Source organism: Netta rufina, assembly GCF_964035555.1.
Source record: "Netta rufina genome assembly, chromosome: 2".
Classification (NCBI taxonomy): Eukaryota; Metazoa; Chordata; class Aves; order Anseriformes; family Anatidae; genus Netta; species Netta rufina.
The window spans coordinates 151,080,558-151,107,657 of NC_140124.1; the positions used below are offsets into that span (position 1 = coordinate 151,080,558).

Sequence of the window (27,100 nt, forward strand, 5' to 3'; positions counted from 1 at the left end):
CACTACTCGAGACGCCATGGGCTGAGGAAAACAGGGAGGTTTTCAGCATATTGCATCAGGACTGGTTTAATCAGATATAAATATACACATATATGAGCAAAATAACCTGCTTTACCTTACTTACACAGAAAGGTATTTTTTATTTCCCTCTTTCTCTTTTCCAAAGTTTATTTATCCAGTCACGTTCAGTCCCCAACAGTTTTGTTTTATGTAGCTTTGCTATTTTTATTTTTATTTTTAATTATTACTATTTTTTGCCAGACAGACAGGAAGAGGCAAAAAAGTTTGTCTCTCACTCTTACTGAGCCTGACTGGGAACCCAAGGTTTGCTTTATTCTTTACACTGCACCCTGAAACACCTCTTGTCTGCACATAATTGAAGCTCAATATCAGCAATGGAAGAACATGGATTAAAAGCCTGTCTGTGAAGCATACTTTCACATCAATGTTGTATAAAGTGAAACAGGAGCCCCAGAACCTCTCTCATCTCAGTGTCTGAGGTGGGGAAACCAAGATACGAATATGTCTAAAGCCTTCTGGGAATATAGTATTGCAGACGTGAATGAAAAAGTCGGAGCGATTTATTGAGTTTTGCCCTTTGCTGTTATGATCTAGATATGTTCTGAAAAACTCATATAAGCTATTTTGTACAGTAAATTAAAAACTAACAAAAGCATAAACTACCAACTAAACAAAAACAACAGACACAAGTCGAGTTCCTGCTTCATGCTGGAGCAGCTCTGAGCAAGTGGTCGTTGTAATGCCCGTCTGTTTGATGATGACAACTAAAAGTGATAGCCAGTGCTCTGGGGAGTTGGCTTTACCATAATGTAACATCACTATCCCAGCCAGTTAAACTTTGTTTAGGACCCTATTGCTTTCTTCAAATCCCAGAGATATGGCATGCACTTTCCCTAACAGCGTTCACTGAGTGGATATATTAATGTCTCCGAAATTTCTAAAAGAGCAGGGGTTGGGGACGTCTGTGCCAGACATGGGAATAGGCTGGGGCAGAACTCTGCCTTTTCCTGAACCTTTTGACCTATATCTGTGGTCTCTGTTGTCTTTGTGCCTTTACAAGGGGTGAGGTTATGTGCCACCATCCATTGACAAGTGGGGCAGGACTCAGCAGAAAAGAGAGGAAGAGACACTCACACTAAAGAAGTTGGATTTGCTTAATAGAATGTGCTCCATTAGAAACGTGATAAATCTCCTCTGTGGTTTGTTTCCAACTCTTAGAGGAACAGATGAGTTTGCAGTGAAGGATGGTAAATAAATTTATCCATTTCCTTGTTACTTCTGCCTGCTTCTGGTAGCTATTTACTTTTGTGGGTGATGGGAGCCAGTTTACACTCTTGATGCATTCAGCTACCTTATTTTAAATGATAAGATAATTGATAAGGTAATGTTTATATCTAAATGGAAGAAAGTTTTGATGTAAGTTTAGTGGGGCTTTACGCATCATCTTAAAAGTGTTCATATCCTGTTATTCAAGTCACTAACCTTAGGCAGGCACCCAGTGAGTCACTTGAGAGAGGGGAGCATTGCGCTTGCAAGGCTCCCTCCTATTGCAGCAAAGAGGGATTTTGCAAGAATCATATCTAAAAAAGAAAATCTTCAAAAAGTTATTTTTGATGAAAGACAGAGAATCCCTCCCTGCTCCCCTTCCCCCTTTTTAATCTGGAATTCACAGTGCTAATAGATGGCTATAGAGGAAGAAAATATTTATTTCCTCTTTCCATTGCTGTACTGACCTGCTGATGTCCTATCATACTTTGTGCAGTAGTGTTTGCCACACATCTGCCAGTTATTTTTCCCAGATAGTTTATTAGCTGTGATAGAGGATCTCAGAGTCAGTCCCAAAGTTTTCTACTCCTCCAGATTCTTGAAGACAGAATTTGTGTGAAATCCTGGAAAAAAATGACATTGATGTCTTCACATACAGCCCTGCCACCTGGCTGTGTTGTAAGTGTGACTCTGGAGCACCTGCCATTATGCAGAATTAGATGTGTAAAGAAGAGAAACTCAGGATACTGAAATACAACCCTACAAGAAAAAAAAAAAAAAAAAAAAGCCTCAAGTTGAAAACTTCTGAAAATACTTTAAATCTAGTCTTTGTAGAACAATCTATTAAGCTAAATGGAAAAAGGAGTTAGTGGTCAGTTTGCTGCAACTTGCTCATTTCTGCAGGAGAAAAAAAAAAAAAAAAAAAAAAACAGGAAACAAACAAAAACCAGGATACAAACAGTCTCTTTAATCTGTCAGTGAAAGCAATAGAAGCTATTAACTGAAACTGAAGACATCCTCAAACATAAATAAGGTGCCGTTTTCTGTCAATGGAGTGATTATCTTCAGGCACAAGCTGCAAAGGAGAAGATTGTGGTGTCCATTTCTTGGTGGCTCTGAAGCCAGCTTATGCAAGATCAGGTTTTAGCCAAATGTAAGCCTTGTGTTAAGTGATAGGAAGCACTTGAGCTCAGCAGCCAGGAAATGGAAGAGCTTCAGCCATCCCGGCGGTCAAAGCAGATGGTCTGACAGATACTTCTGGCTGTGAACTGCATGCACCCGAGCCTGGAGAGTGCCTAGCTGTATGGGGACACAATCTAACAAATAAAATATTGCTGTACAGCTTACCCTTTTAGGAAAGAAGAAGCATCAGGACATTTCATTGGTTTGACTATTTTCATTAGATATATTTAAATCTAACTTTTAGGGTAATGCAACTGTTACTGCTATTTGTATTGTCCGTAGTATGCCTCTGGGCAAAAATGAAGTGAGCTTCAAAAGGACTCCACAGTGTTACAAGCACCAGAACTGTGTTAATTTGAAGGGCATATTAAAGAGATGAACCTGGCTCAAGCAGGGTTTGCAGAGATCATGATGTGAGGAGAGGAAGAAGGTTTGGGGTTTACAGAGTGTGGGTGATAACTAGTTGCAGTAAAGTTTCTAATCATTAGATCTGTTGTGAATCAGTTTTGAAAAACTTTGCGGAAGTGAGTTTCCAGAGTAAATGAGGAATTAAAAGAGGTTCAGCTCTGCAGCACGTATGGGAATATTCTTTTCCCAGTATGCTGGGAGACAGAGGTACATCTTCACAGTAGTGGGCTATTTATTTTTATTTATAATCTCATCGGAATAGCAGCAAGGGGTGCTATTTAACTAAAAGTCCCTGAACTGTCAGAAAACCAAAGCAGAAAACTTGGCTTGCCTAGACAGGAGTAGTTAGATGTGCTCAACAAATGGCAGGAGGGGATAGTATCTGTGCAGATCTGTGAGCTGCAATGTCCCAAGAGAGCGGTTTGCAAGAGACACCAGCCTCCGCTCAGCTGATCACAGCCTAACATCAAAGCAAGGACTAGTCTTCATGTGATACTGGTTTGATTCATCAGCTTTTCACCACTGTAAGCTGCAGTGTTTCTTTGCATCTCAATTTCTTCTGTCCAGCTGAACCTCTAATTATGGAAAGAGAATGCTTGCAAAGCTGCTGGTCCCTGAACTAAACAGTACTTGAAAGCTTTGCCTTCCTTTTGCAATGTCATCGCTTGCTACATTATGTGCTGTTGCCTAACACTCTCTGCAATGTTCCCAGTAATCTATAAATTCAGAGGAAGAGCGTAATATTGCTGTTTGGGATTGCACAAGATAGCTGCAGCTACATTTTCAGCAGTTCAGTACTGAGTGCTTTCCTCTGGTCACTGTCAAAAATGTCATCAGAATTTCCCCTGATGGTAGTGGGTCAGTCTGCAATGACAATTGAAACGAGAGTTATGCATGTGTCAACTTCCATGGAGCCCCCTCCACAGGGTCAAGGGGTACTGAGATAGGAAATACCTGATGGTGATATGATGGCTATTTTTCACAATTTTACTGTATATTTTTTATTGTTTAGAGGTTTACTTTATAAAAACTGCTCTGCAGTATTATGTGAGGATCTCAGCTGTTGAATTTAAATGTAAAATTTAGTTCTTGTGTTTATAGGTACAGGAGAATTCCCAAGAGTTAAAAAGAAGAGAACCAACAAAAAGAACACAGTGTTGTTGTTTCTTTTTTTGTCGTTTTTTTTTTTTTTTTCTCCTTATTTTTTTTTTTTTTTGAGCTGATCTCATGATTTTTGGTTTCCTGATTCATGATTCTGTCATGTTGGTGGTAATATGGGTGTCATGTAATAGAAATGAACAGTCCCTCCACTTTTTTTGCTTCTGTCTAAACAGTGCTGTTTTTTTAAGCACACAACTCCTTCATTATTGGTTACTAGGACTAATCTCACACACACAAAAAATAGTTTTATAGAGAAAGAAACCAAAAGAAATTATAAGTGCAACTGTGTTATCCTCTGTGTCCGATCCTGCCTCTAATGTGGCTCCCATGTTTAGGGAAGATTTCTGCTTAATGTAAAAACTGTTGACTCAGAAAGGAAAACATTTAATTCTGGGCAGTATCCAGCTTCTGCTCTCACTTATTTGTTCCTGAGTCATTTTTTTGTTTGGCTGACTTTTAGTTTTGATGAGGATCAGGAAACAACGAGCCTGAACTGTGATATGAATTTGTTAGTCAGGCAACTTGTACTGCTTTGCTTACTTAAATTCCGTGGTACTAGGAGCCTTGTTTCCAAAGCATGAAAAGCATTTCAGATGCATTGGGGTGGGGGGAACATAATGCTATTGCTTCCAAGTACTGCTTGAGTGATGTCCCAAGCCTCTCTACTGCCTGTGTCCAGTCACAATACAAAATAAATATGAATAACAGTAGTTGGAAACCACATCTCTTTCAAACCCTGAATGCAAGACATTCTTCCTGAATGCGGATGTTATCAAAAAAAGCAAACTGAGGAAGTGGCCATCACCATGGAAAATAGATGAAAAAAAAAATAAGTAGAGCTTGTAAGCTTGTTCTAACCACTCACACAAAGAAGGGAAAACATCCACAGCTAGAATAAGGTTCCAAACAAGCCCTATTCCTCTTGAATTCCTCTCATCCTGCAAACATATTCACAGACATTTTGCATTTTTCTTTTACTTGTAGAGCTTGGGACATATCTAATGGAACTCCATAGATGTCCAGTCAAAGATTTTCCTGCCCAGGCTTTTAGTTCTCCCTCCACAGAGAGGCCAGGTTGGATGGGGTTTTGAGCAACTTGATCTAGTGGAAGGTTCCCTGCCCGTGGCATGGGGCTGGAACTAGGTGATCTTTCAGGTCCCTTCCAACCCAAACCTTTGTGTGATTCTGCAATTCTGTGACTTGTGGGATGCTTCTATCAATCGCTGTTTGACTCAGTACTTGACCCAAGGGCAGTCTTTTGGTTTGTGGAGATCTGAGGGGAAGAGAGTTCTGCATAGCTTATAAAGTCCTTGACAAGTTCAGAACTAAGCATTCACTAGAAATCTTCTCTTAGTCCCTATGAGTTTTTGGACTCTGTGTGTCATGTGCTCTCAGTGCTCACTTTATCTATTAACTTAGCAACTATTTCCATTTTCAGAATTTGGGAACTAAAGCCCTCTATTTTTTTTTTATTTTTTTTTTCCTGAATGCTACTTAGAGATAATGGGTACTTGATAAAAACCACCTGAGCACTTTCAGATACAGTGTTGAGTAATACATTTGCAAAGTTCATGGATGAGTTCTGTGTAATCCTAGATGTGATTTCACTGCTCTACCAAGGAGGCATGCAATTCCTTGTTCCAAACAGAAAGTAAGGAAGCTGCTTTTCTTGGGGAATTTTTTTTCTGCCAATGTGGGGAGAGTGTTATCCCTTTTCTACTTTCACCCATCCCAGTTCTGGTGAAAATGCTCTTCCGAAGGCCAGGCACAAAAACAATATTCTCATTCTGCATCTTTGGGACACACCCACACACACAGATGCTCTCATCAAGGATATTTTTTGTTCTCTCTCATGATCAACTGAGTCAGTGCACCTAGTCAGCAGCTGGCTAATATCATGCCTTACAAACACAAAATAGGCCACCACAAGTCCCACGTGAGAATAAAGCCCATTGCTCACTCAAGTTCTCATCTAAATTGTGGACAGAAGTGAAGAATAAGACCAAGTATTGTTTTTTCCTTCTTTTTCAGTCCTTCTGTTCTCTTAAAACCAGAGATGGCTCTTCTAGTGCCCTAGGACTGACAGTCTTAGCTTTTTCTTTTGCTCATCTGAAACCTTCTGCAACTCAGTCATTAAGCTAATAAATAACTGCTTGTTTCCCTGATCCCTTAAAAAGGAAGAGAAACCTTTCAGGAAGGCAGTAACACTTGCATACCGTGAACTACACTGTCTCTGCATCAAAACAATAACCTCTTTTATTTATTTTATTTATTTAATTATTTTTTAAACCAATTTCTACATTTGTGAGCTATGGTGTTCTGTTAGTATCAATGGGTCTGCTTGTTCAAAGTGTAAAAAACATCCTGAGTGATCTCTTGGCTTGGAGATTTGAGACTATTTCAAACTGAGGCTTTACCACTTGTTTTCTATTTCTTTTTTACTTGCTTCTGTTTTTATGCTTTTTCAGACTTATAGTTACAGTTTGAGCAGATTCAGTAAAATATAAGTTAATCGGTTGAATAGATCAGGGTCTTTCATATCATAAATCTAGGTTTTTTTTAGAAGACGGAAGCTCATCTTAGCAGTTAGCATAGTGAACTGATGTAAATGTCTGGAAATTAGTCATTTGAACCATGTCAGAACTATTCCAGCCTTTCTGTTCTAGGTCAAATCTTATCAGATTTATGCTAATTAATTTGCATTTTTAATAAATAGTTTTTGTTACTCAGCAATGTTAGACCATCATTTCCTTTCCCACGTTGTCACAGCTGTAGGAAGGATAAGAGAAGAGTCTGGGATGGAGATTGGACTGTAGCCACATGCTCTGATTTCAGTGTGCTCTGATTGATTTTCCACAGCTTGAAGTCAAGATCTAGCTATAAATTACCAAAAAGTGTCCTTCTGTTAATAGTCCTGGAAGCTCAGCCTAAGATGTAAAGATCAAACTCTATTTTTTTTAAAAAAAAAAAAAAAAAAAAAAGCAGTGTAAGTAAAGCATACAAGTTCACTTTCCTTTTATGTAACTAACTGGGTTGCTGAGCAATATAAAAAAAAAAAAAAAAAAAAAAAAAAAAGTGGAATTAAAAACTAAGTGTAAGGTCTGGAAAGATATTTGGTGGCCGCATATGAAGTTTGCATGGCGCATCACAATAATCAGCATATTTCATAGTCAATGAAAGCTCTGGCCATAGTATAAGTAAATAATAATTTCATGGAAACATGGAACCAGATGGGTTCCGGTTGCTGGGTCCAGTTTCTGGGTAATGTTGATACCATGTCAAATACTGACTTTATTGATGTCTTCAAGTCCAAGTGTAAAATGAGTTAGGCTTTTGATCCTGCTACCTCTGTTTACAGCTCTTCTAGATCCTCACTCCTCCTTGAATTAGCTACCTTAGAGTTCCTAGACTAAATTTATTTACAGTCAATACGAATAACTCAGTGACCATTTGGTCTTTTACCTGCATTGTCCTAAGGTATAAGTAACTCTTCTTCACTGGTTCACTTATAAAGATCATGCTCAATATCTCTCAGTCCTTGTTTTTAAAAGCTAAGCAAGCCAAATTCTTCAGTCTCCTCTTGTAAGATGGGCTCTCCATTCTCTGATGTGCCTCACAGTACCTCCTTTTTATCTGTTCCTGTCTGAATGTGTCTCCTTCCAGCAAAGTTTTCAGAAAATTATTGCACGGATGATCTGTGACTTGGTTATAGCCATAATAAGAGAGCCTTTTCAAAGGTCCTCTGAAATGACCACGACAGAGCTGAGAAACAGCCAAACTTCTCCTTTCTCCTATTCATCATTAGAACTTGCTCCTTATTTTTCAAATACCAGTGTTTTGCATTCTACAACTAAGTAGATTTTACTCCTCATCTTTCTTACCCTCACCAGGGGACCAGGTGTTTTGTCAGGATGTACTGACTGATACTGTCTTTCTTTTCCAGGGAGGTTCAGCTTTTTCTCCATCATCCATTATTACTAAAAGAAGAGCCCAGACCCAAGCAGCAGTCCTGGCTGAGGAAGTGGGATGCTCTTCATCCACAAATGGGGAAATTGTAGCCTGCCTTCGCCAGTTGCCTGCTCGTGTCCTCAATGATGCACAGACTAAGGTACACCACAGCAATACATATGCAATCATATAAGGAACCAACAAGACGTTTCCACTGACATAAAGCATTGAGGAACCTAAAAATATAAATTGGGCTAAATCCTTGTGAAAGAGGAACCGTACTGGCTTTGGTGGAGTGGTGGTGATGTCCATGACATCTGTCTCTGACCTATGAATACTCACAGCTTGGTTCTCCTTCAGACTGAAATCCTTTTACACTACTTGGAAGACTACAAGTCTTCCAAAATTAATCCCAGTATAGTTTTTTCCTTCTTTCAGTCTCCTCTAATCTTCCCATGGGTGTTACTCTAGAGAAGAATCATGTCTCTGCAGCTCAGTTCTTGCAGAAAAGGAAGGGGGGAGGGATATCTGTGCTGTGTCTTAAGTGGGAGGCTTGTGAAAGATGCAGTACAAGCAATTCCAGAGATAGGTCCTTTACCCACAGATTAAAACACCCACTGACAATACATTACTCAATCAGGACCAGCAGAGAGCCAATCCCTAATTTAAAATACTATTTCTATGACTATAAGACCATGAATTCTCTTGGCCTATTTCAGCTCATTTTACCTACTGAGTCTGTCAGTAAAAGTATTGCTTCTTGCAGTGATGAGTTGGTGCTTACATTAATACATCGCATGTTCACTTTGAGGCTATCAGCTCAGTTCTCTGAAACATAATTAAAACAGAAATGACCAGGGTACGCTAATTTAACTGCAGTATTATTTTATTTTAATTTATTTTATTTTGCTAACCTAGCTCTTAGCGATAAGCGGCCCATTCCAGTACTGGGGTCCAGTGATGGATGGAGTTTACCTCCGGGAACCTTTAGCTAAAGCCCTGCAGCGCTCTCAACTTCGGAAAGTAGATCTTCTCATTGGAAGTGCTCAGCAAGATGGGCTGATCAGCAGAGCTAAGGCAATTAAGGTAGGAAGAGACTAAGAAGCTGATGGTATTGCTATTATTTTAGTGATGACAATAATCATATGCAGCCAGGACTGTTGCTTTTTGGCTTCTACAGTTTGTGAGTTATACTCTATGGAAATATGTGAAGGTATTGTCCATCTCTAGCCAGTCTTTAGATGGATTAAAGGAATTATAATGTTTGTTGATAAATGCTTCTGGGGGAGATATGAAAATGTGAGAAATCAGCAATGATTTAACATGTATTTATATGGAGCAGTATGTTTTAGTGTCTCTAAAACCTTATTAGTATTGCAATGTCAGTTGTACCTTACTAAGAAGAAAGCAGGCTCATGTTAAACTTATTTTGTAGGTTCCTCAGTAAGGAACACAGCTAAGTCAATCTGTTCCATGCCAACCTTTTTCAGTGATAACCTTTTTTCTCCATTGTCCATAAGATATATGCTCTCTTGTAAAGGTTCTGAATAAGGACTAGGTATAGCTAAGAAAAGCACTCGACTGACATATAGGAGCTGAGATTTCAGGCCATAAGCTGGTGAAATAAAAAGTAATTGTTACTTACCAAGCTGTACTTTAGACATAAGTGCTCAAAAGCTTCAAGTTCTTCCTGGAGGAATTGCACTTATTGTGAACCCTTTGTTACTATCTGTTCTTGAGACAGCATATCAACCTCTTCTAGTTCACTTGCACATCTCTACAATGGGAACTGTAGCATTTCCCATTTAATGTTATTAAATTAAATTAAATGACAAAAAATGCTCAGATATATGTTAAGAAATCAATAGGAGAATGTAACATGGCTGGGATTATTTTAAAGGTTATCTAAATGAACTGCAAATCTGTTGCTATCTTTCTATAACTCTGGGGATTTAATCTCTCTCTCAATGAAAGGTCAATCCTAGCTTCTCTTTTCTGGTAATCAGTAGCACATAGACCAATTTACTTCAGGATTAATGACAAAATTGCCCCTTTGACAGAAAGCATTTTCAATCAATATGAAGAAAGTTGATATTGATTGTTTCGTCTCCATCAGAAGTTTTCTGCTGTTATTTCATGTATTCTCTCTTGAAACTAATTAAAAGTGGAAGTCAGGCAGAGGAAATGGACTGTGATCCTTGAGGCTGCAGATACTGATCTAGACCCTGTAAAAGAGCAATAAACCTCAGTAAGCCAAGTACAAGTCCTGTGAGAAGATTAGGAAGTGAAATTCTTTCCTTTACCCCTACTTCCACATGTGACAGTTGTTTGTAAATCAGAAATGAAATTCCTTGGTGTACTGGAAGTCATGCAGCAAATCATGGCGTTAAGGAAACCCACAACTGCGAACATCCAGCACTGTCACATTGAAATTAAAAGCAGAAAAAAACAACTTTAATCAGAGCTCAACAGTAAAATGTTGCCTTTCAAAAAAGAGAATCGAGAGTATCTTCTTTTTATTTTAAAGGCTTGCAGAAAATAATTTTGAAAGGGTACTCAAAATTGGTGGAACTCAGCCCTAAGAAATGGTTGACTACCTTAACCCAAGAGACCTGTTTTAAAATCTCCTACTGTTGGAGATCCCCTGATCTCCCCTGGAAAGTGTTTAACTATCTTTACTTAGAAGGATAGTTAGCTTCTTTACTGGCTATTACAATATTACATGCCTCATTTGGTTTACTGCTGTAAGTCAGATTCCATCTCTGCTCCAAAAAAAACCACAGTATTCATGGTAGGCCGTTATATACTGTTTTCTCCATTTTGACTTCCTTAAGCTTTTTTCTTGTTCTTACTGAAAATTGCTGAATTTTTAAGCCACATTTTCCTCTAGTTCTGTCTTCTTGTGTCTTCATGTTTTGAGGGCTTTAGGGAATATGACTGTTTTGAATGGTTTGTCTTTCTATCTTCAGATTTTTACTTAAAGATATGCTGTGTGGTTAAAGATTCCTGATTTTTCCCTAGTGCATGCACTTTATTAATTGTTAGGAAATTTTTAAATTTCCTGCATTGCTGAGCTATTTGAGCATTGCTACATCATAGCTATGACCATGCATGGTTGCAACCAAAGTCAGATGACAAAATCCTGAGTAGGCCACAGACACATTTAGCTACAGTGAAAGAAACTGGTGCAGGTGGTGGTCGTTACTGAGAAGTTTGTGCTTTGTTTCCTCTGTCATAATGTCATATGAGATCCTTCATCTGTGCTAACTCTCCTCTTCCAAAAATAGACCAAAAAGAACGATTTAAGACTACCCACACTGTGTCCTACTCTTCTACTTTATAAATTTGAAGGCTTCCCTTGATGTCAGTCTGACTTGCATCTCTCTGGGAACACCCACAGCTGTTTTCACTGGTATGCTAATGAAGGTGGGATGGCTTGGCTAATGGTAACCATTAGGCTCAACTCAGGTAACCAAGACATTGATCCTAGTTTACCTCTGACTACAACAAAGTTATTCAAGCTATTCTATAAAGAGGGGTTCAAACGTCCCTGGGTTGAAGCCATCCCTTCTTATCAATCAATATTGCAACAAGGAGAAAATCCACCTATGACTGTGAATGTGCTCCAATAACATAGTGAAAATAACCGTGAATTTATTTGGGCAGATAGACATCACAGATAAAGGGTACTGTGGCAGGTGTATGGAATTGGCAAAGTCCTTCTTTTCCATCTGTTTTAGGATGATTTCTTTAACCATCTTTCTTTAAAGAGATGCTTTTACCCATTTAGATGCAAACAAGCTTGAGACAAGATGCAAATCTTATCACCTCAGATTTAGGTTGCACGCAAGTTTTAGAAACTGCTAGCAGTCAAGTCTTAGGAGTGAGACTTAAACCTCTAGACTGCAACTAGACCTGAAGATGAGAAACACAGTTGGCACCGTGTTGTTCTGTGGGGTCTTATTGGCATTTGGTTGTGTTGTGTGCATCTGTACTCCTGCTATAAGACTACACTTATGACTGGTAAGACCTCTAGTATTAAAAATGAATAAGAATGACAGAAGGTATGTGAGAAACCAGTTATGTGCTAGCAAAACTCAAGTTTTCTAGAATGCCCTTCTCTCTCTCTCTCTAAATATATATATATATTAATTGAAAGCTGAGGTCACTTGATGATGCATGTATCAGAGAGTATGCTGAATATTCGTGCCTAATATCTTGCCCATGGAAGTGACTGTTTTACGGCATTCACTCAAACGCTTCTTCATGTGAACTGAGATAGATTTACCACTTCCTGGAGCATGTTGTACTCATCCCCAGTATAGCCATCTGATAGCTAAGACTAAGTGAGAAGCAAAACAATGGTTGTTTAGGGAACAGCAAGTGGTACCATAATGCATTATTATGTGGCATGTGGAGCAGTTAAGCCTTAACTTGTTATCACAACTCCCATGGCAGACCTTCAGGGATATTAGTGGTGTACAGTCATAGATTAGGACAGCTGAGCAGAAAACTCTAAAAATATTTATTTAAATTCCCATCTGGGCAAAATTTTGCCACTGTGCTAAATGTGATGCTCAGGTGAGAGAATATAATAGTTCCCATTGGCATTATATGTACAGATTCTCTCAAGTTGATCTATATCTCTGATTGTCTGAATATGCATGTAAGTTAGTACGGCCCTGTTTATGTCCTCCATATGTTCTGTACCTTCAACATAATCTCCATATTGCAAAGATTGTTGACATACTTTTTAGCTGGAAGACTAAGTTTGCAGTGTGTGTGTTTTATTTCTCACCCTAGTACAAATCTAGTCAGCTGCAGGACCCAGAACCAGGATATATGGGAGTGGATAGACAGAAATACATGTACAGTTCATTTACCCCATGTAAGCAAATAGATCTATGCAGACCAGATCTTCCATCCTCTACTATAGTACTGTCAGTTAATTTCTTTATGGGTAAAGGTATTCAACAGATGGCAGATGTGTATATATCAGCTATAATGACCTGGGGAGCAGTGTTCTGATAAATTCCATCAGTGAAGAGAATGGGTTGATATCAGCTCTTCATATTGCAACTAGCTGGAGTAACTGAAACACTTTGCTGAATGGCTAGCAGGGTTTTTCAGCATCTTTTGTGATGACATTAGAAAAAAAACACTTAAGACCTAACACCTCTACATACTGTGTTAGTGTTATCACTATTCCAGTTTCTCAGAAAAGTATGTTATGCCCCTTGGAAAATGTAAACATCTGTTTACCAAACGGCTACACTTTCTTTTAAAATAAAACACTGTACCAGATTCACTCATATGCTCCAGAAGCCATCCTGCAGCCACAAGAACAGTAAACATTATTTAGCTCATTATTTGGGTGTTTATGACTGTTTTGCATAACCAGAGCAGTGAAAAGCAATGTGCCTGCTGACTTTAATTATTTTCTTACCTACTTTCTAAAAAAATATATAAAACCCAATTATAACTATGAGGTCTGTTGTTCATACCTCTTTAAATGTTAGCGGAGTGTAAATTATTTTACATAATGTGCAGCTGTTTCCACTAATCTGGTAGTAGCCGTTGTATCTGCTTTAAGACTGTTCCTGGGTTGTATAGTTTCAAAGGGGAAACATTTGTTGGACATGGAAAATTGGTCAAATCAAAACAATTTCTGAACAGTTAAAATGGTTTGTCTTTTTAATGTTTCATGGATTTTATTTTGACTGTATTGCTTTGATTGGTGATATCATGTTAAATTCAGATGTTTAAATTACATTGTATAGTATCCAAAGCAACACATATTGAAACATCATATTTCAGAATGTGCAGTGTTAGTGCTGGTTGGGAAGAAAATCTCAAAGTGTCTTAAAAATGCCAGTTCTGTTTTTCATCCAGCTCTGCCTGTTGAGTCTTTTTTCAGCTGACTAATCACATTGAATGGACCCCACTCAGTTAAAGATTGCTGAGAAAGGTCACCAGAATTTTTGGGGCATTTTGAAGATCACAGAAACTAGTACATAGGCACACTAAAAACCTAAAAGCGACCGCACTGAGTCAGATCAAAGGCCCATTTAGCACAGAACACTGTTTTCAGCAGTGGCTAAGACTTGGATGCTTGTAAGAATAGGGCAAGCAAATATGATACTTTTGGTAAATGCTCACTGAACCTGTAATCTTTGTAGCTTAGTGACTTCCTAACCTGAATTGGTCTCTCCATATTTAATAACCATCAACTGATTCTTTTTTTTTTTTTTTTTCCTGTAAACTTCCTCATGAGACTTCATCTTCACCAGTTTTGATATCCCCAACACCATGTGGCAAAGAGTTCCTCAGCTTAACCATGCACTGACAGACTATCTGTCTCCTTTCTCTCTGTTTTTCAACCATATTGTTTATTTGATGCTCAGTAGTTGATGAGGCAGTGAATGATCAGTTCCTAGGATACATAATCAATAATCTCAATTATTTTCTTCTTTCTTTCTCTCTCTGTTTTAATTATCCATTACAGGAAAAAAAGGTAGCAAATCCTTTAAAAACAAACAAAAATAAAAACCAACAAACAAAATGAAACATGAAAATTGCTTTAAAACATGACATTTCATGAAAAATGCTTTACATTTATAATCTTGGTCTCTATACTGACACAGAAAAGCATGTGTTGACTATAGTTGCTAGTCAAATTCACCAGACCCAGTCAACAAATGAGAGATTCCAAATTAGACAGCAGCAATGCTCCAGTGGTTAGTAGCATGATTTAAAATCTACCAAAGCCAATGAAAAAGTTGCTTCTGAAATCAGTGAATTTGCAGTCAGGTCTTCAGAGATAATTTCCATTTCTTGCAGAAAAATATATGTGTCCATGCCACATGGAGACTGAATGATTTTGCAGGCAAGTGTGTTATGCAGTTTCATATGTGGCTTTTGTGCGCTTGAAATACCGTATCAGCTCTGAGTTGCAGATCTTTTTCGGAGTACAGCCATGCTACTAAAACTGGCACTACATGACTCTTCAGTTTGCATGGGCCAAAATCTAGCAAAAGAATTATTTATTACATATAAACTTGCCAAGATCTTTTTGGGCATTGGGATATTTGGTAGTGTTTTGAAATCCCTTGTAAAGTCATTTAATCACACTGCACAAAACATTAGAGCACATCAGTAAAGACAGGCCTAGGCATCAGCAGTGGGAGACTTATTTTCCACCTTTCGTTTCTGTGAATCTGTTGAAAAGTAATTATTCCCTCTGTACTTTCTGTGTAAGGTTGTGGAAAGACCTTCTAGCTGCATGATGAAAACCAGCTGTGGACCATCAAAATAATATACTCAATAAAGCATCTCTGCTAACCGGACTGGGCAGACACTGGTCTATTTTATTTCAGACTGGCTGCCCAAAATAATATAAATGGTTTATTAGATCTTTCTCTCTGGAGCTCTAATATCAAATTTCATCCAGTGTTCACCTGTAAGGTGCTCTCTTTAGAAAGGACTTGATCCACAGGAACATTCAGGCTACAGTTTTGTTTCTTTCTGAGGAAGTTGCTCTGTTTCTGAACTTGAAATAAAATCTCTTTAAAAAAATAAATAAATTTAAGAGTCTGAATTGATAAACTAATAATAAAAAAAGCTTCCTTAGAGAAAGATGTGTTGAAAACTTCCCACAGCCTTTAACTTTGGTAAAAACAGGGTCAGATAAACAGTTTGGCATAGGAGATGGTCCCCCTGCTATCAATAATTCTGCAGTGACGTGTCCTGCTCTGTGGGAAATGCCTTTATGTCAAGAACAGTTTCAGTCTCTCAAAGTAATGAATAGGGCATTTCACTCACTGAAAGCAGTAGGGGGTTATGATTTTTGAAGATCATGTCTGCTACTTGCAATGGGTTTTATAGGAGTGGGTTTTCTCTTCCAAGGCTAAGGCAGATAGTATTCCAGGAGAGACCTAAAAACAAGGCTAAGGCAGATAGTATTCCAGGAGAGACCTAAAAAATGTTCCCAATAAACAAAACACATTTCTTTGTAGGTGTTTACTGAAGAGTGATATCCCCATATGATAGCACTCTAGAATTTCCAAAGGAAAGGAGCAATATCTCCCTGTCTTCCCTTTAGGTTTCCTGCATGAGTCCTCAGAACAACATTGGGCACATCTCCTCTAAGGAACTATCTCTGTGGACTATTTCTTTGAGAGTCAGTTGAGTTTCTGTAGTATTAGAGCTATATCATCACAGCGCTGCACCTAAAATTTGGGTTTATCTGCTTAGGGAGTCAGTGTGGTGGTTTTACCCATAGTATGTTTTGAGGAAGCCAATCCTGCTGTCTCATGACAATCTTGGGAAAGCAAATGTAGGAATGTCACCTATTTCCTCTCCTAAATAAGAGATCATGGTACAGAGGACTCATTCCAGCAAAGGGAGATCTGAGCCTGCATTTTTCCATAAAAAAAAGGGTTTATTTTGTTTGCAAATTCCATGTGTTTTGTTCTCAGAAATTTGAAGAAAGTCAAGGAAGAGCCAACAGCAAAACAGCCTTTTATCAAGCTCTGCAAAATTCTCTTGGAGGCGAAGACTCTAATAAGTTCATTGAAGATGCAGCTACATGGTATTACTCCCTTGAACACTCAACCGATGATTATTCTTCTTTTTCCAGAGCTTTGGAAAATGCCACCCGGTAAGAAACTCATCCTATGTATGACTGTATGATATTCAGTCATGCAATTGTATGATTAGGGTTAAGAAAGGTTTGTTTTGCTGATCTTCCATGTGCATTAGTATTCTGAATAATTTGAGAAATTCCTATGCAAATGCACAGAAAATAGGGAACAGGATTTCATTTTCTATAAGTCTTCCAAAGTCATGGTTAAACAGAAACTGAAGTAATTTTTATCCTTTGTGAAAAGTTTGAGTCGGTTTTCCTGAAACATATGTTGGATTCAAATTACTAATGCTTCTTTTTTACACTCTTTCATATCAAAGATGTGTTGGTAGTATGCACACTCTGCATCAAATTTTCCCTGAGCCTTCTTTAAACTGGCTTTTGTTCAAAAGCAATGACCCAATTATACATTTTGCTGCTTTTTCCTTCTTTTTTGAAATTTGGAGACATGACACTTGCTGTTGCAGACTGCAGAAAAAAAAAAAAAAAAAGTTGAGAAACAGTATTTTTTATTATTATTTTAAGTGTTTGTTTAGGTATGTGCTAGTGTTTTTTGTTTGTTTGTTTTTTCGGCAGTCAAGTTTGAAAATTTTGATTTCAACAATTGTGTGAAGGCTTATATTATGAAACCTGGAAAATACATTTCTTCAAAATGTTAGGCTTTCTGCAGGTGAGTCTCCAACATAAAGCACTTTGTGAATGTGCAGAAAATAGGCTTTCAGCACAATTCTGCCTCTTGCTAATCTCCATTTTACCCATAGCAGAAGAATATATTGGGTCACATAGTGGCTTTGATATGTTTTACCCAGTAGCAGGTGCAGAGCTACCAAGTAGTCTCAGATCATTTCTCTGAAAGGAGGCAAACTGAGAGGAAATCTTACCTCCTTTTTCCAGCCTCTGTGCAAACTCTGGGGCTGAATGTTTAACTGGAACAGATCTTCAGAAAAAAAAAATAATCAGAAAACACTTTCCTCATTCCTTTCTCTGTTTCGCATGCAGATTAGTTACAAAAACTCTTTCCATTTCTAAGGTGGTGTGTTTTATAATCTGGTGATCTGAACCCAATCCATTTCACCTCTGTTTTCAAGTGTGGCACCACATCTACAAGCTCCCAGTATCTGTTCTCTCAGCATTACAGCTTTCTGGCACACCATTGGCCTCTTCACGGGACTTCAGAGACAAGGCTTTCCTTTCAGTAGGCCTTTGTCCTCCATGAGAATCGCAAGTGGTTGCTCCAGGGGAGCCTCAGGGAGTGGAAGATGAATAGGAGCCAAGAGTCACTTGGAAACATCTGATCTAAGACAGCCGTGACTAAATCTGTTTGGGAAGTCTTCTGGGTGGTCCAGGTGTGCTGGTGGACTGTGGTCAGAGAGTAAACAAGCCCAGGAGGCTGTGGGTTGAGCTGTGTGCCATTTCTCAAGTCCTGCACTGTGCCACGTTTGCCCAGGGACAGGACACCAGTCTCTGCAGTGTGATCTTCTCATCTAGAGCTTACCTCTGTAAGGAGCTGTTACAAGCCAGGGCTGCCACATTTGGTCATCCACGTTCATCCCAAGGCTCAGTGTGGTGCAAGTGATGACCTTTGCAAAGCTACAGCAGGTAGCACATCACTTGTTTGCAGCAAGGATGTGCTATACAAAGAGCTCTTCTGACTCTGAGCCTGTAAGTGCCCCACAGCAGCCTCATGGATGTAGGAATTACCTAATTACCTGCTTATTTACAGCATGAAGGAAATAACTTTGCTAGGAAAAGAAGTGATTGGCTTAAAGAGTCAGTTTGTTTTTTTTTTGTTTGTTTGTTTTGTTTTTCTTTTTTTCTGTAAACGATTTGGAAATAACTTCAGCTATAGCATGATTGGAGACAGCAGTTACAGAATTACAGTCACCTACATCAGTATTATGTACAGAATAGAGAAAACAGTTTTGTTTCTGTTTTTAACAAAAAACTTACCACTAGCATACATATTTAATCACAGAAAAGTTCTGTGTGGGGAAGTTATTAGTTGCTCAAGTTTTAACGAATTTAAGAAGTTTAAGAGGAAAGCAACATAAGTAGTTTTTATAAATTACATATATTATGCATATTTTATGGTTTAAAAACATTTCCACTTTTAGCCACAATTCTCTGATATTTTTCCTAGGTATAAAATTAGTTTCACTTTCTTTTTCCTTTCTTTTTTCTTTTAAAAACTCTGGTACCCCATGCCTATAAGAAACAGACATTTCATTTTTGTGCTTTTTTTTTTTTTTAATTTGCCCAGAATAGCTGACCTTATTTTTTTTTTTTTCCCCTCATAACACCAAATGAGAAACAGTTTAAAATAGTGAATGTATCTCAAAATATTTCTTGAGAACTAATGCTCTCCATAGATTCCCAAGTATTCAAAGGCCATCTGCTCCTGTAAAACCTCATGCTGCTAGGTATGCGAAGAATGGTAATTTTCATTTCGTATGGGTGTTGTCAACCATAACCGTCAAAGAACATTGTGGTCAGTCGGCCCATAGCTTGTGGTCTCAGAGATGGGCTTAAAATAAACTCTGCTGAACCAAGATAGCTACCCAAACAGTGGTTTTCAAAATCATATTAGTTAAATATAGCAATGTGTTTTTATGCTTCTTTGGTACTTCTTGCCACCAGTCATTCTTTTTTTATCCACCAAGTTTGAAGGAGCAGCTAGTGTTTCAGAGTCACTCAACTGAGAAATGAAACCTCCCACTTCTGCAGCAGATACATTTGTGTGCTCATGTTGTTATGGATATGTAAACACCCAAAGAGGGTCCTGATGTGCATTTAAAATGAGAAGTGGTGATACATTTTTGTATGTAAGATATTGCCCTGAGGAGTCATGATGAGATATCACGCAGTAATGTGTCTTGCTGTCTTCCTGCCCCTCTTGAACTTCTTGTGCTCTTTCCAGCTACCACTTATCCCACTTTCCAGACTTCCAGCCTCTCTTCTTGAGGCAATGACAGCTAGGAAGTTTTGGATGTATTTGCTTCGCTCATACCTTTGTATTGCAACACATAATGATGAACTGATCATTTAACTATTTCCTTACACTCTTGTTTAACCTTTCTCTCCCAGACATGCAGCTGCAGCAGCTGAGCTATTATTATATTATTATTGCAGAGCCCTGCCAGAAGCCCTGCAGGACATCTCAAAAAGTGGTCTCTTACCTCCCTCTGCCAGCTCTGGAAACTTTGCAAAAAATCACACAGATCTCATTGCTGAAGTGATAGCATTGATCCTTACCCCAGAAATATCTTTTTACTGGATATGGTTGCAACCCACCAGTGCCAGAGGAAGGAACTTTCTACTATTACAAGACTGAGCCCCCATCAACTAGACTAAAAAGGGGCTGCTTTTGTCCAGGATGCTCCTTTCATGACAGATTCTATGTATTTAGTATTACTGTTGTTCAACACTCCATAAAACTGTAACCATGGATAAACTGTACTGAATTCTAAAATGTACACGGTTCACACAGTGCATGTGGTTTCTTTCAGTTCACTTGAAGACAGAGATATGAGCTGTTCTGGAAGACTTAAAGAAAGCTGCCAGTACAGAGAGATGCCTGATAGTTGTGTTTTTGTTTTTGTTTTTGAGTCTTTGAGTCTTCTTCTTTTTCTTTAATGTGACTGCCTGTTCCCTACTCCACCTCTTTTATCAGTGACCAGTTTATCACATGTCCCATCATAAACATGGCAAATCACTGGGCTGCTAACTCCAGAGGAAATGTCTTCATGTACCATGTACCTGAAAGCTCCTCACAGAGCAGGTAAGGAGATATGTTTCATTGTTTTTCTCAGATTTGCAGTTTGCAGAAACATGGCTGCTTGTTTCAGCACCTTGTGGAGTAAATGGGTAGATACATATACCTCAAATGAACAATTTATATTTGCAAAGGAAGTGTCAGGCTCTGATAAATTATTCCTCTTTGTTGACTGTATAGGAAAGTTTTTCTCAACTGATGCACTTCAAGTAAGATGTCTAAGTTGGGTTTCACTTTTCCAACTTTCATACCTTTGCCAGTTTTAGTTAGAATTTTAGATTTCATCTCTGTTTCTGATAAATCCCTAACAACAAACCAGAATGTTGTCTAAGTCACATGGAGTTCACAGTTCTCAAGGTAAGTGGGGTAAAATTTTCTAAGGACTGAACATTAATTTAATGCTGCCCCCTTTTGAGGTCACTGCAGTTGCATCACAGTTGCACTGCCTGGTCTTCATTGTGGTCAGGGTCTGGGTTTTATTCCTTCCCTCTCTAGCATCATGACTGCTGATCAGCTGGCAGACTGTCTCGTGGGAGGAAAAATATTTTTGAACACGAGCATTTGCAGACTGATGATCTATGTCATCCTTCACATTTCAAGCAGCTTGCTTGGAAAATTTTCAGAAGTTGCATCATATAGACGGAAAGGTTTAAATGCTAGTGAGAGGTGTAAATGAGTTGTTCTGTTGGGCTTAGAACAAGCTGGTAGGCAGAGACTATTAAGGTGGTCTTTTTTTTTTGCTTTATTTAAACCCAGCTCCTCCTAGAAGTCTGGAGGAGACATCGAGGTCTGTGGGCAGTGGTTAGCACTTTGTGCTGCTATGTGACACAGCACAGTAGCTCCTGGTCCCTTCCTGTTGCAGCCTGAGTGCACGGAAGCTGCAGTGAAAGCAGCCTCTCCTGTCCCCTAGAGCCACACATCAGGGCAGCAAAAAGCCGGCAGGGATGCTTGACATGAGGGATCTGCCATTTCCTTACACAGTAGCAGTGTTTGCCCCCTGCACCCTGTATTTCCCAATTTATTTGTCCAAACAAGATTATTTTTGAGACCCTTTCTGCCTTCTGAGATGTACTCTGAAGAGATGAGGGGCCAAGATTGTTTGGAAGACCTTGGGAAGGTGGGGGTCAGCATGCTCCTACTGGCACCATTTGATACTGAGAAGTTGTCTGCATACTGTGTATTTCTTTCCTTTCCTGATAGCATAGTGAAAAAGCATTTGAAAGAAGCCAGCCAAGATCTAGGTTACAGATGAAGGCTATTATGCTGTGGTAACACAGGCTGGCTTTCTTTTTAGTGGAGAACTCAGTCCTCCGGGAGCCATTATTTCGCTGGCAGCTCCAGTGGGAATGTTCACAGTGCTCTGTTTGGCTACCGAGAGGCTGAGATAAGTGACTTTTACAAGGCTCCAAAAAGAGCCGAGCCATGGTATGCCAAACATCTAACCACACAGAAAGAAGTATTCGCAAAAAAAAGCTAGCAAGTTTTCTCTTGCTTTGGAGAATGACTGTGACCCAGTCATCTATGATAACATCTTATTTGAATGTAGATGAAATAGTCCTTTTACTATTTAGAGTCACTGGTTTTGAGGCAGTGATTTTAAATTAATGTGAATTTCCTCTTTTATCTAATCCTATTAAAAATATTTCTCATGCTCCTGTTATTTACGTCTCCTCACACTCTCCAGGACAATAATAGTTTGCATAGAACTTAGCTACACATTTCAGTAAAATTTATGTTGTCGGCGATCTTCCAAGGTAATTTAAATTTTGGTTCTGAACTTGCTAGTTTACTTTTCACATAACCCTCTTTAAAAACAAACAAACATACAATAGAGCCAGTACACTGTCTGAAATGTGTTGTGGGAACATAAGGCAGAAGCTCAAATGCTGTAGGCTAGGCCACTTGCAAGAAGAAATGAACCAAAATTGGTATTTTGGATTGGCATTTTTGCTGCTCTTTGTTTATGCTTAATATTGCTAAAATAATGTTGTTTAGGTTGCAAATCCAAGCATTAAAAAAAAAAAAAAATAACTGCAGAATTCACCTTGTGCATATACCTACAGACATCTTTTCACAGTATCACAGGACTATTTATTAAATTATACCCTTGTTTTCCATAAGGCCTCTGTTTCACAACTTTCCTGAAGACCTCCCACTAGGTCTGTTGCTGAATATACTCCAAGTTTTTTCGTTTAAAAATTATTGTTGTTCATTCTTAAATGAAGCCTTTCTTATTCTCCATCCCATTTCTGCCATGTGACCTCCCTCCCTCAATTTCCCTATGGCATTCATACAGCATACATGCATTGCAAGCTGCCCAGCAGCCTCCCTGCAAGCCAAAGCAGCAACACTGTGGAGGCTAGGAGTTTCACACGGGACAGTGGCTAACATTTGCAAGAAACCTCGGTTTACACAGGATATGGGCCTTTTCCTCTTTGTGTTTGTTGCCTATATCATAAAGATGATAATGATAGTAATATCTATAATATCTATAATGACTACTGCTAACAACCTCACAGGGGTATTGGAATGGATACATTAAAATAACATAACCATGGAAAACTATTTACTCTTACATAAAATATTCAGTGTGGAAAAGGCCATTCACTAATTAGGCTACTGCACAGTATAGCAACACATTTCTACTCTGTCACCTCTCTCCTACTTTATGTGTGTCCCCCCCAAATGTGTAACAGAAGACAGGGTTAAAATGCAGAGATGAAAAAGTACTGGTATTTCCTCTTTTTTCACATGGAGCAGTCCCTTAATAATTCACAGCAAGATAAACAAAAGGGAGGGAGAAGTCAGCCAGTAAAGACAGACCCAACTGCAATGATGCAAAGTAGACAGAAATTTCTTAAACAGAGAGGAACTTTTAGCAGTACAAATCAATTAGCAAAAGCCTGTGTGACAACTGGATGTTTCTAAAATGTACACACACACTCAGACATGAACAGATGCAAGGACACGACTAAACATCCCACTCTAGACTGAAGTCTATGGCATATGTGGAAAATCACATAAAACCATAAACGGACAGTTGTCATATAGATAAATTGATCTTGCAGAGAGCAAGCTATCCTCGTCCACGTGGTAGCATTCTCCCAAGCCTGGCGTGGCACAGTGTCTGCTTTACTCTTCAGTTCCTCTTTGAATGAAGTGAGATGCGTTGCCAGCTCCTGCATTAATGATCTGTGGCAAAAATATATGTAGTCCAGATGCCATTTTGTCACTCTCTTTCTGAGAACACTTAGGCCTTGGAGTAAACACTTACTGTAAACAATGCAGGAGGAATGTGAGTGCTCAGCATTGCCTAGGATTAGTGGGAAGGGCTGGGGTACAGTTTTAGTTACAGTAAAGAAATATGTGATAGAAGAAAGTATGTTTTGAGAGATAATATTATGAACTATACAAAGATTCGCCTTGTTAACCCTTGAAGAGGTTTCTGGGTGATTTTTGCATGCTACTGATATATGAAGTAGCACTGTTTTCTGGGCCAGCATAGTTTCCAAGTCACGCTGTGGCACCAGATGTGCTGTCTTAAATTTGATGATGGATAAAATTCAGTGCTCTGCTCACTGAGGAGACCAGATCATCAGCTGCATAGGACAGCAAAACATCATTATTATCAATGGAGAAGTCTAACCTGAGAGTTAAAGAGGCTCTATCTTATTAATATTACCATCATAATTGTCACAAAAGCTTTAACAAAACTCTTAAACTCTTGTGCACTGTACAGATTCCTCTAATATTAATGAGCTGCTGTCTATTTTGAGTCATTTCGGTTAGGGCTGTCTTCACCTCCTGACTATGCACTCTTATGTGTGTTATTGTGAGCTGTTAAAAGACTGCTCCATGCCAAGGTGAACATAACTGGCTGGATTGCGGTCACACGTTATATGAATCTGTAATTCTGAAGATGAAAACTCCTGACTGACAAAAAAATGTGTCTAAATCCATTAACTATATGAAGTATTTTCATTTTTTTAATTTGCTGTTATGCTAAACTAGTTCTGGATGCTCTTAATATCACTTTAATTAAAGGAGATCTCTTCTGCTTTCATAATGAACATAACCCTGGCAGATTACTCTGCAGTCCTTTAATCAACACTCTCCCCATGACTGTGGCTATTAGTCCATGAGTACCAACACATTGTAGTATGGAGGACCACTGTTGAACAGGGTGCTGTGGAGGCAGACAGAAAGGCACAGATCAGGTCTCTGGGCTTCAAAGGAACTCACCTAACCACAGAGGGCAGGTGAGGCACTAGAGAGGTGGTAACAAGCATAGATATGATGCCTGTTGCTTCCATGGGTGGGCAGGCAACACAACGTCCTTAGGTAGTAAACTTGCTGCAACAACAGCTTGTCACTGTTTATAAAGCTGTCCTCCCTCTCATCCCTGAAAAAGTTGTTTTGCTGTTCTTGGTGGAATTGCCTGTCATCCTTCTGGCTTTATCTGTTGCATTATGCCTGCTGCAGCTATGAAAACACTCGCTAAATCAACCACATCACGCCATTCTTATGTCTGTAGACAGCATCTGTGTTGCTGACGTTTTGAAGTCTAGACAACTTGTTTTTTTCCTCCCACAGAGTGGCTTAGTGGCCTTTATCATTCAGCTGATTTTTTAGTACTTGGATCTGATCTTGGAAGTTAGACATAAATGTACAAAGCACCAAACTCAGAAGCATCAGAAATCAGCTTTATGTTAATCAAAATTCAGAAAAGTACAAAGCTCTTTTTGGAACTGCACGTGCTGCAATGGGATAGGCTGTTTCCAGAAAATGTAATCTAGCAGATAAACCCACAGTCCATATACATAGAGAGACCTTCTGTATTGCTCCGGGGCTTCAGAACAACACATCCGTATTGCTAGCTTTTTAATACAGTAATTCACTAGCAAAACTCTGTAATGTGTTATTTAGGAGTTCTGAGATGATAACAATGCTTCCTTCCTTTATTAAGATCAATGATATATGTGTATTTTTTTCATTTAGCATGAGATTTCAGGATCTTGAATTTATTGTCTGCTGTCTTAGTTGTATTTTCTTCCATTGGCACAGCCATAGCGCAAAGTAGAACTTTGCGTGTATTGGGAATAAAAGAAGTGGAAAAGACACAGCAAACTCCAGGATACTTTTGCAAGTAACACGTATCTATAGGACGGTTTTGGTACAAAAGGGGATAAACTTGGCAGTTTGATACCACTAGGAGTTAAGCTTTTTCCATATGCCCTGATTTTCCTGAAAATAAGAAAGAAAGAAAGAAAGAAAAGTGTTCATCTGTTTTTCACATGCTTTCCCCCATTTGTCTGGCAGGACTTTGTAATGTGAGGAGACACAATGAACTGAATGTATCCCCAGAACTGCAGAGTTCACACCAGGCCTTACACTGGCTCATTAGATTTCTATAAATATCCAGCTATCCCGTGATATATATTTTTTCACCGTGCAATCATGTACCATTTCATTTTCTAAGATGTGTGGTTATATATAATTTATTCTTTAATATTTTTGCTTATCTTCAAAATGAACATTTCAGTCCAGGCAAAGGGCACTGCAGTGTTGGCAGGTTGCTCCTCCTGACGTTGCTGAGATGGTACCTGTTAAAAGCTCTTGATACTCGATCTCTATCTGCAAATCTGCTAGTATTAATAGGAGAAGAATTTATCTGAGCACAACAGCAGGGTCTGATGTTAAATTGTTGTCTATGAATTTCACAGTTTGGGATTTTGTCACCTGTTTGCTGTACACTGGATAACTGACCTGCAGTAGTGACTCCTGAAGTGAAGTAATAATTCTCCTTCAAAGGAAACTCACTTTAGTGTGAGCAAAATGGCAGGGTCTGGCTCTCAGCTTCTCCATGCTTTACATTACCAGTCATTGCGCCACATAAGAACTGTCAAACTGTTTCTAAAAATTATGACATCCTTTTATATACATATTTATATATACACAGAAGATTTGAAGCAATATCTTTTGCATTAAGTACTAGCTCCATGAAGTCACCAAAACCAAGAATAAATCCTTACATGTAACTACATTCACTGTTCTTATTAAAGAGATCTGTTGCTTGAAAAGTGACTTTTTTAGTTGATATAAGTTTTTATTACTTAGAAACACTTAAAAAATCCCTTTTCCCACTGTCTCTGCAGTCCTTCCCTTTACCGAACTGTCCTCCATCAGTCGTTAGGCTCTGCATTTCCCCATTTAGAGTTGACACTGATGAGTCAACTACGTGGCACCCTGGAGTATTTGGAGTGCAGTTTGGAGCAGCTTAGGAAAGAACAGCCTCCATGCAGAGCTATCAGGGTACCACAGCTAAGCTATATATGCTTATCTGTCACTTCTCTATTTCTCCTATATTCCAGCGAAAACACTGTCACTACCTGATGCTGACTCGAGATCTCTCTGTCTGCTCAGAAATCCTACATTCTACTCAAAATCTTTGTTTGGGCCACTTTGTGTGTTTGTTTAGGGCTTAGGGAAAAATGTTTGTTTTGGTCCACTTCGCACTCCGCTCTGGTACTAATAGATGATGATCAGAAAAGTTCCCCTGATATTTTCCATCTAGCTGCCATTTAGATGCTGTCTTAACTTTGTTGTTGATCTGTGCATGCATATATGTGCCTCTTTCCACTCTTAGGCTTGTGTTTTCTTTCTCATTCTCTTACTACTGATACTGGCCAAGATATGGT

General features: G+C 38.8%; 1 protein-coding gene across 1 annotated transcript in view; it reads left to right on the forward strand.

Moving 5' to 3' along the window:
• The window catches only part of TG (thyroglobulin), a gene marked incomplete at both ends in the record, with an annotated part of 152,758 nt that overhangs the window by 117,452 nt on the left and 8,206 nt on the right, over window positions 1-27,100 (forward strand). The window contains 4 exons of the mRNA XM_084283094.1: window positions 7,982-8,146; window positions 8,905-9,072; window positions 16,464-16,645; window positions 20,301-20,408. Coding sequence (XP_084139220.1) covers window positions 7,982-8,146; window positions 8,905-9,072; window positions 16,464-16,645; window positions 20,301-20,408 — 623 coding nt within the window. The remainder of the gene's footprint in view (window positions 1-7,981; window positions 8,147-8,904; window positions 9,073-16,463; window positions 16,646-20,300; window positions 20,409-27,100) is intronic.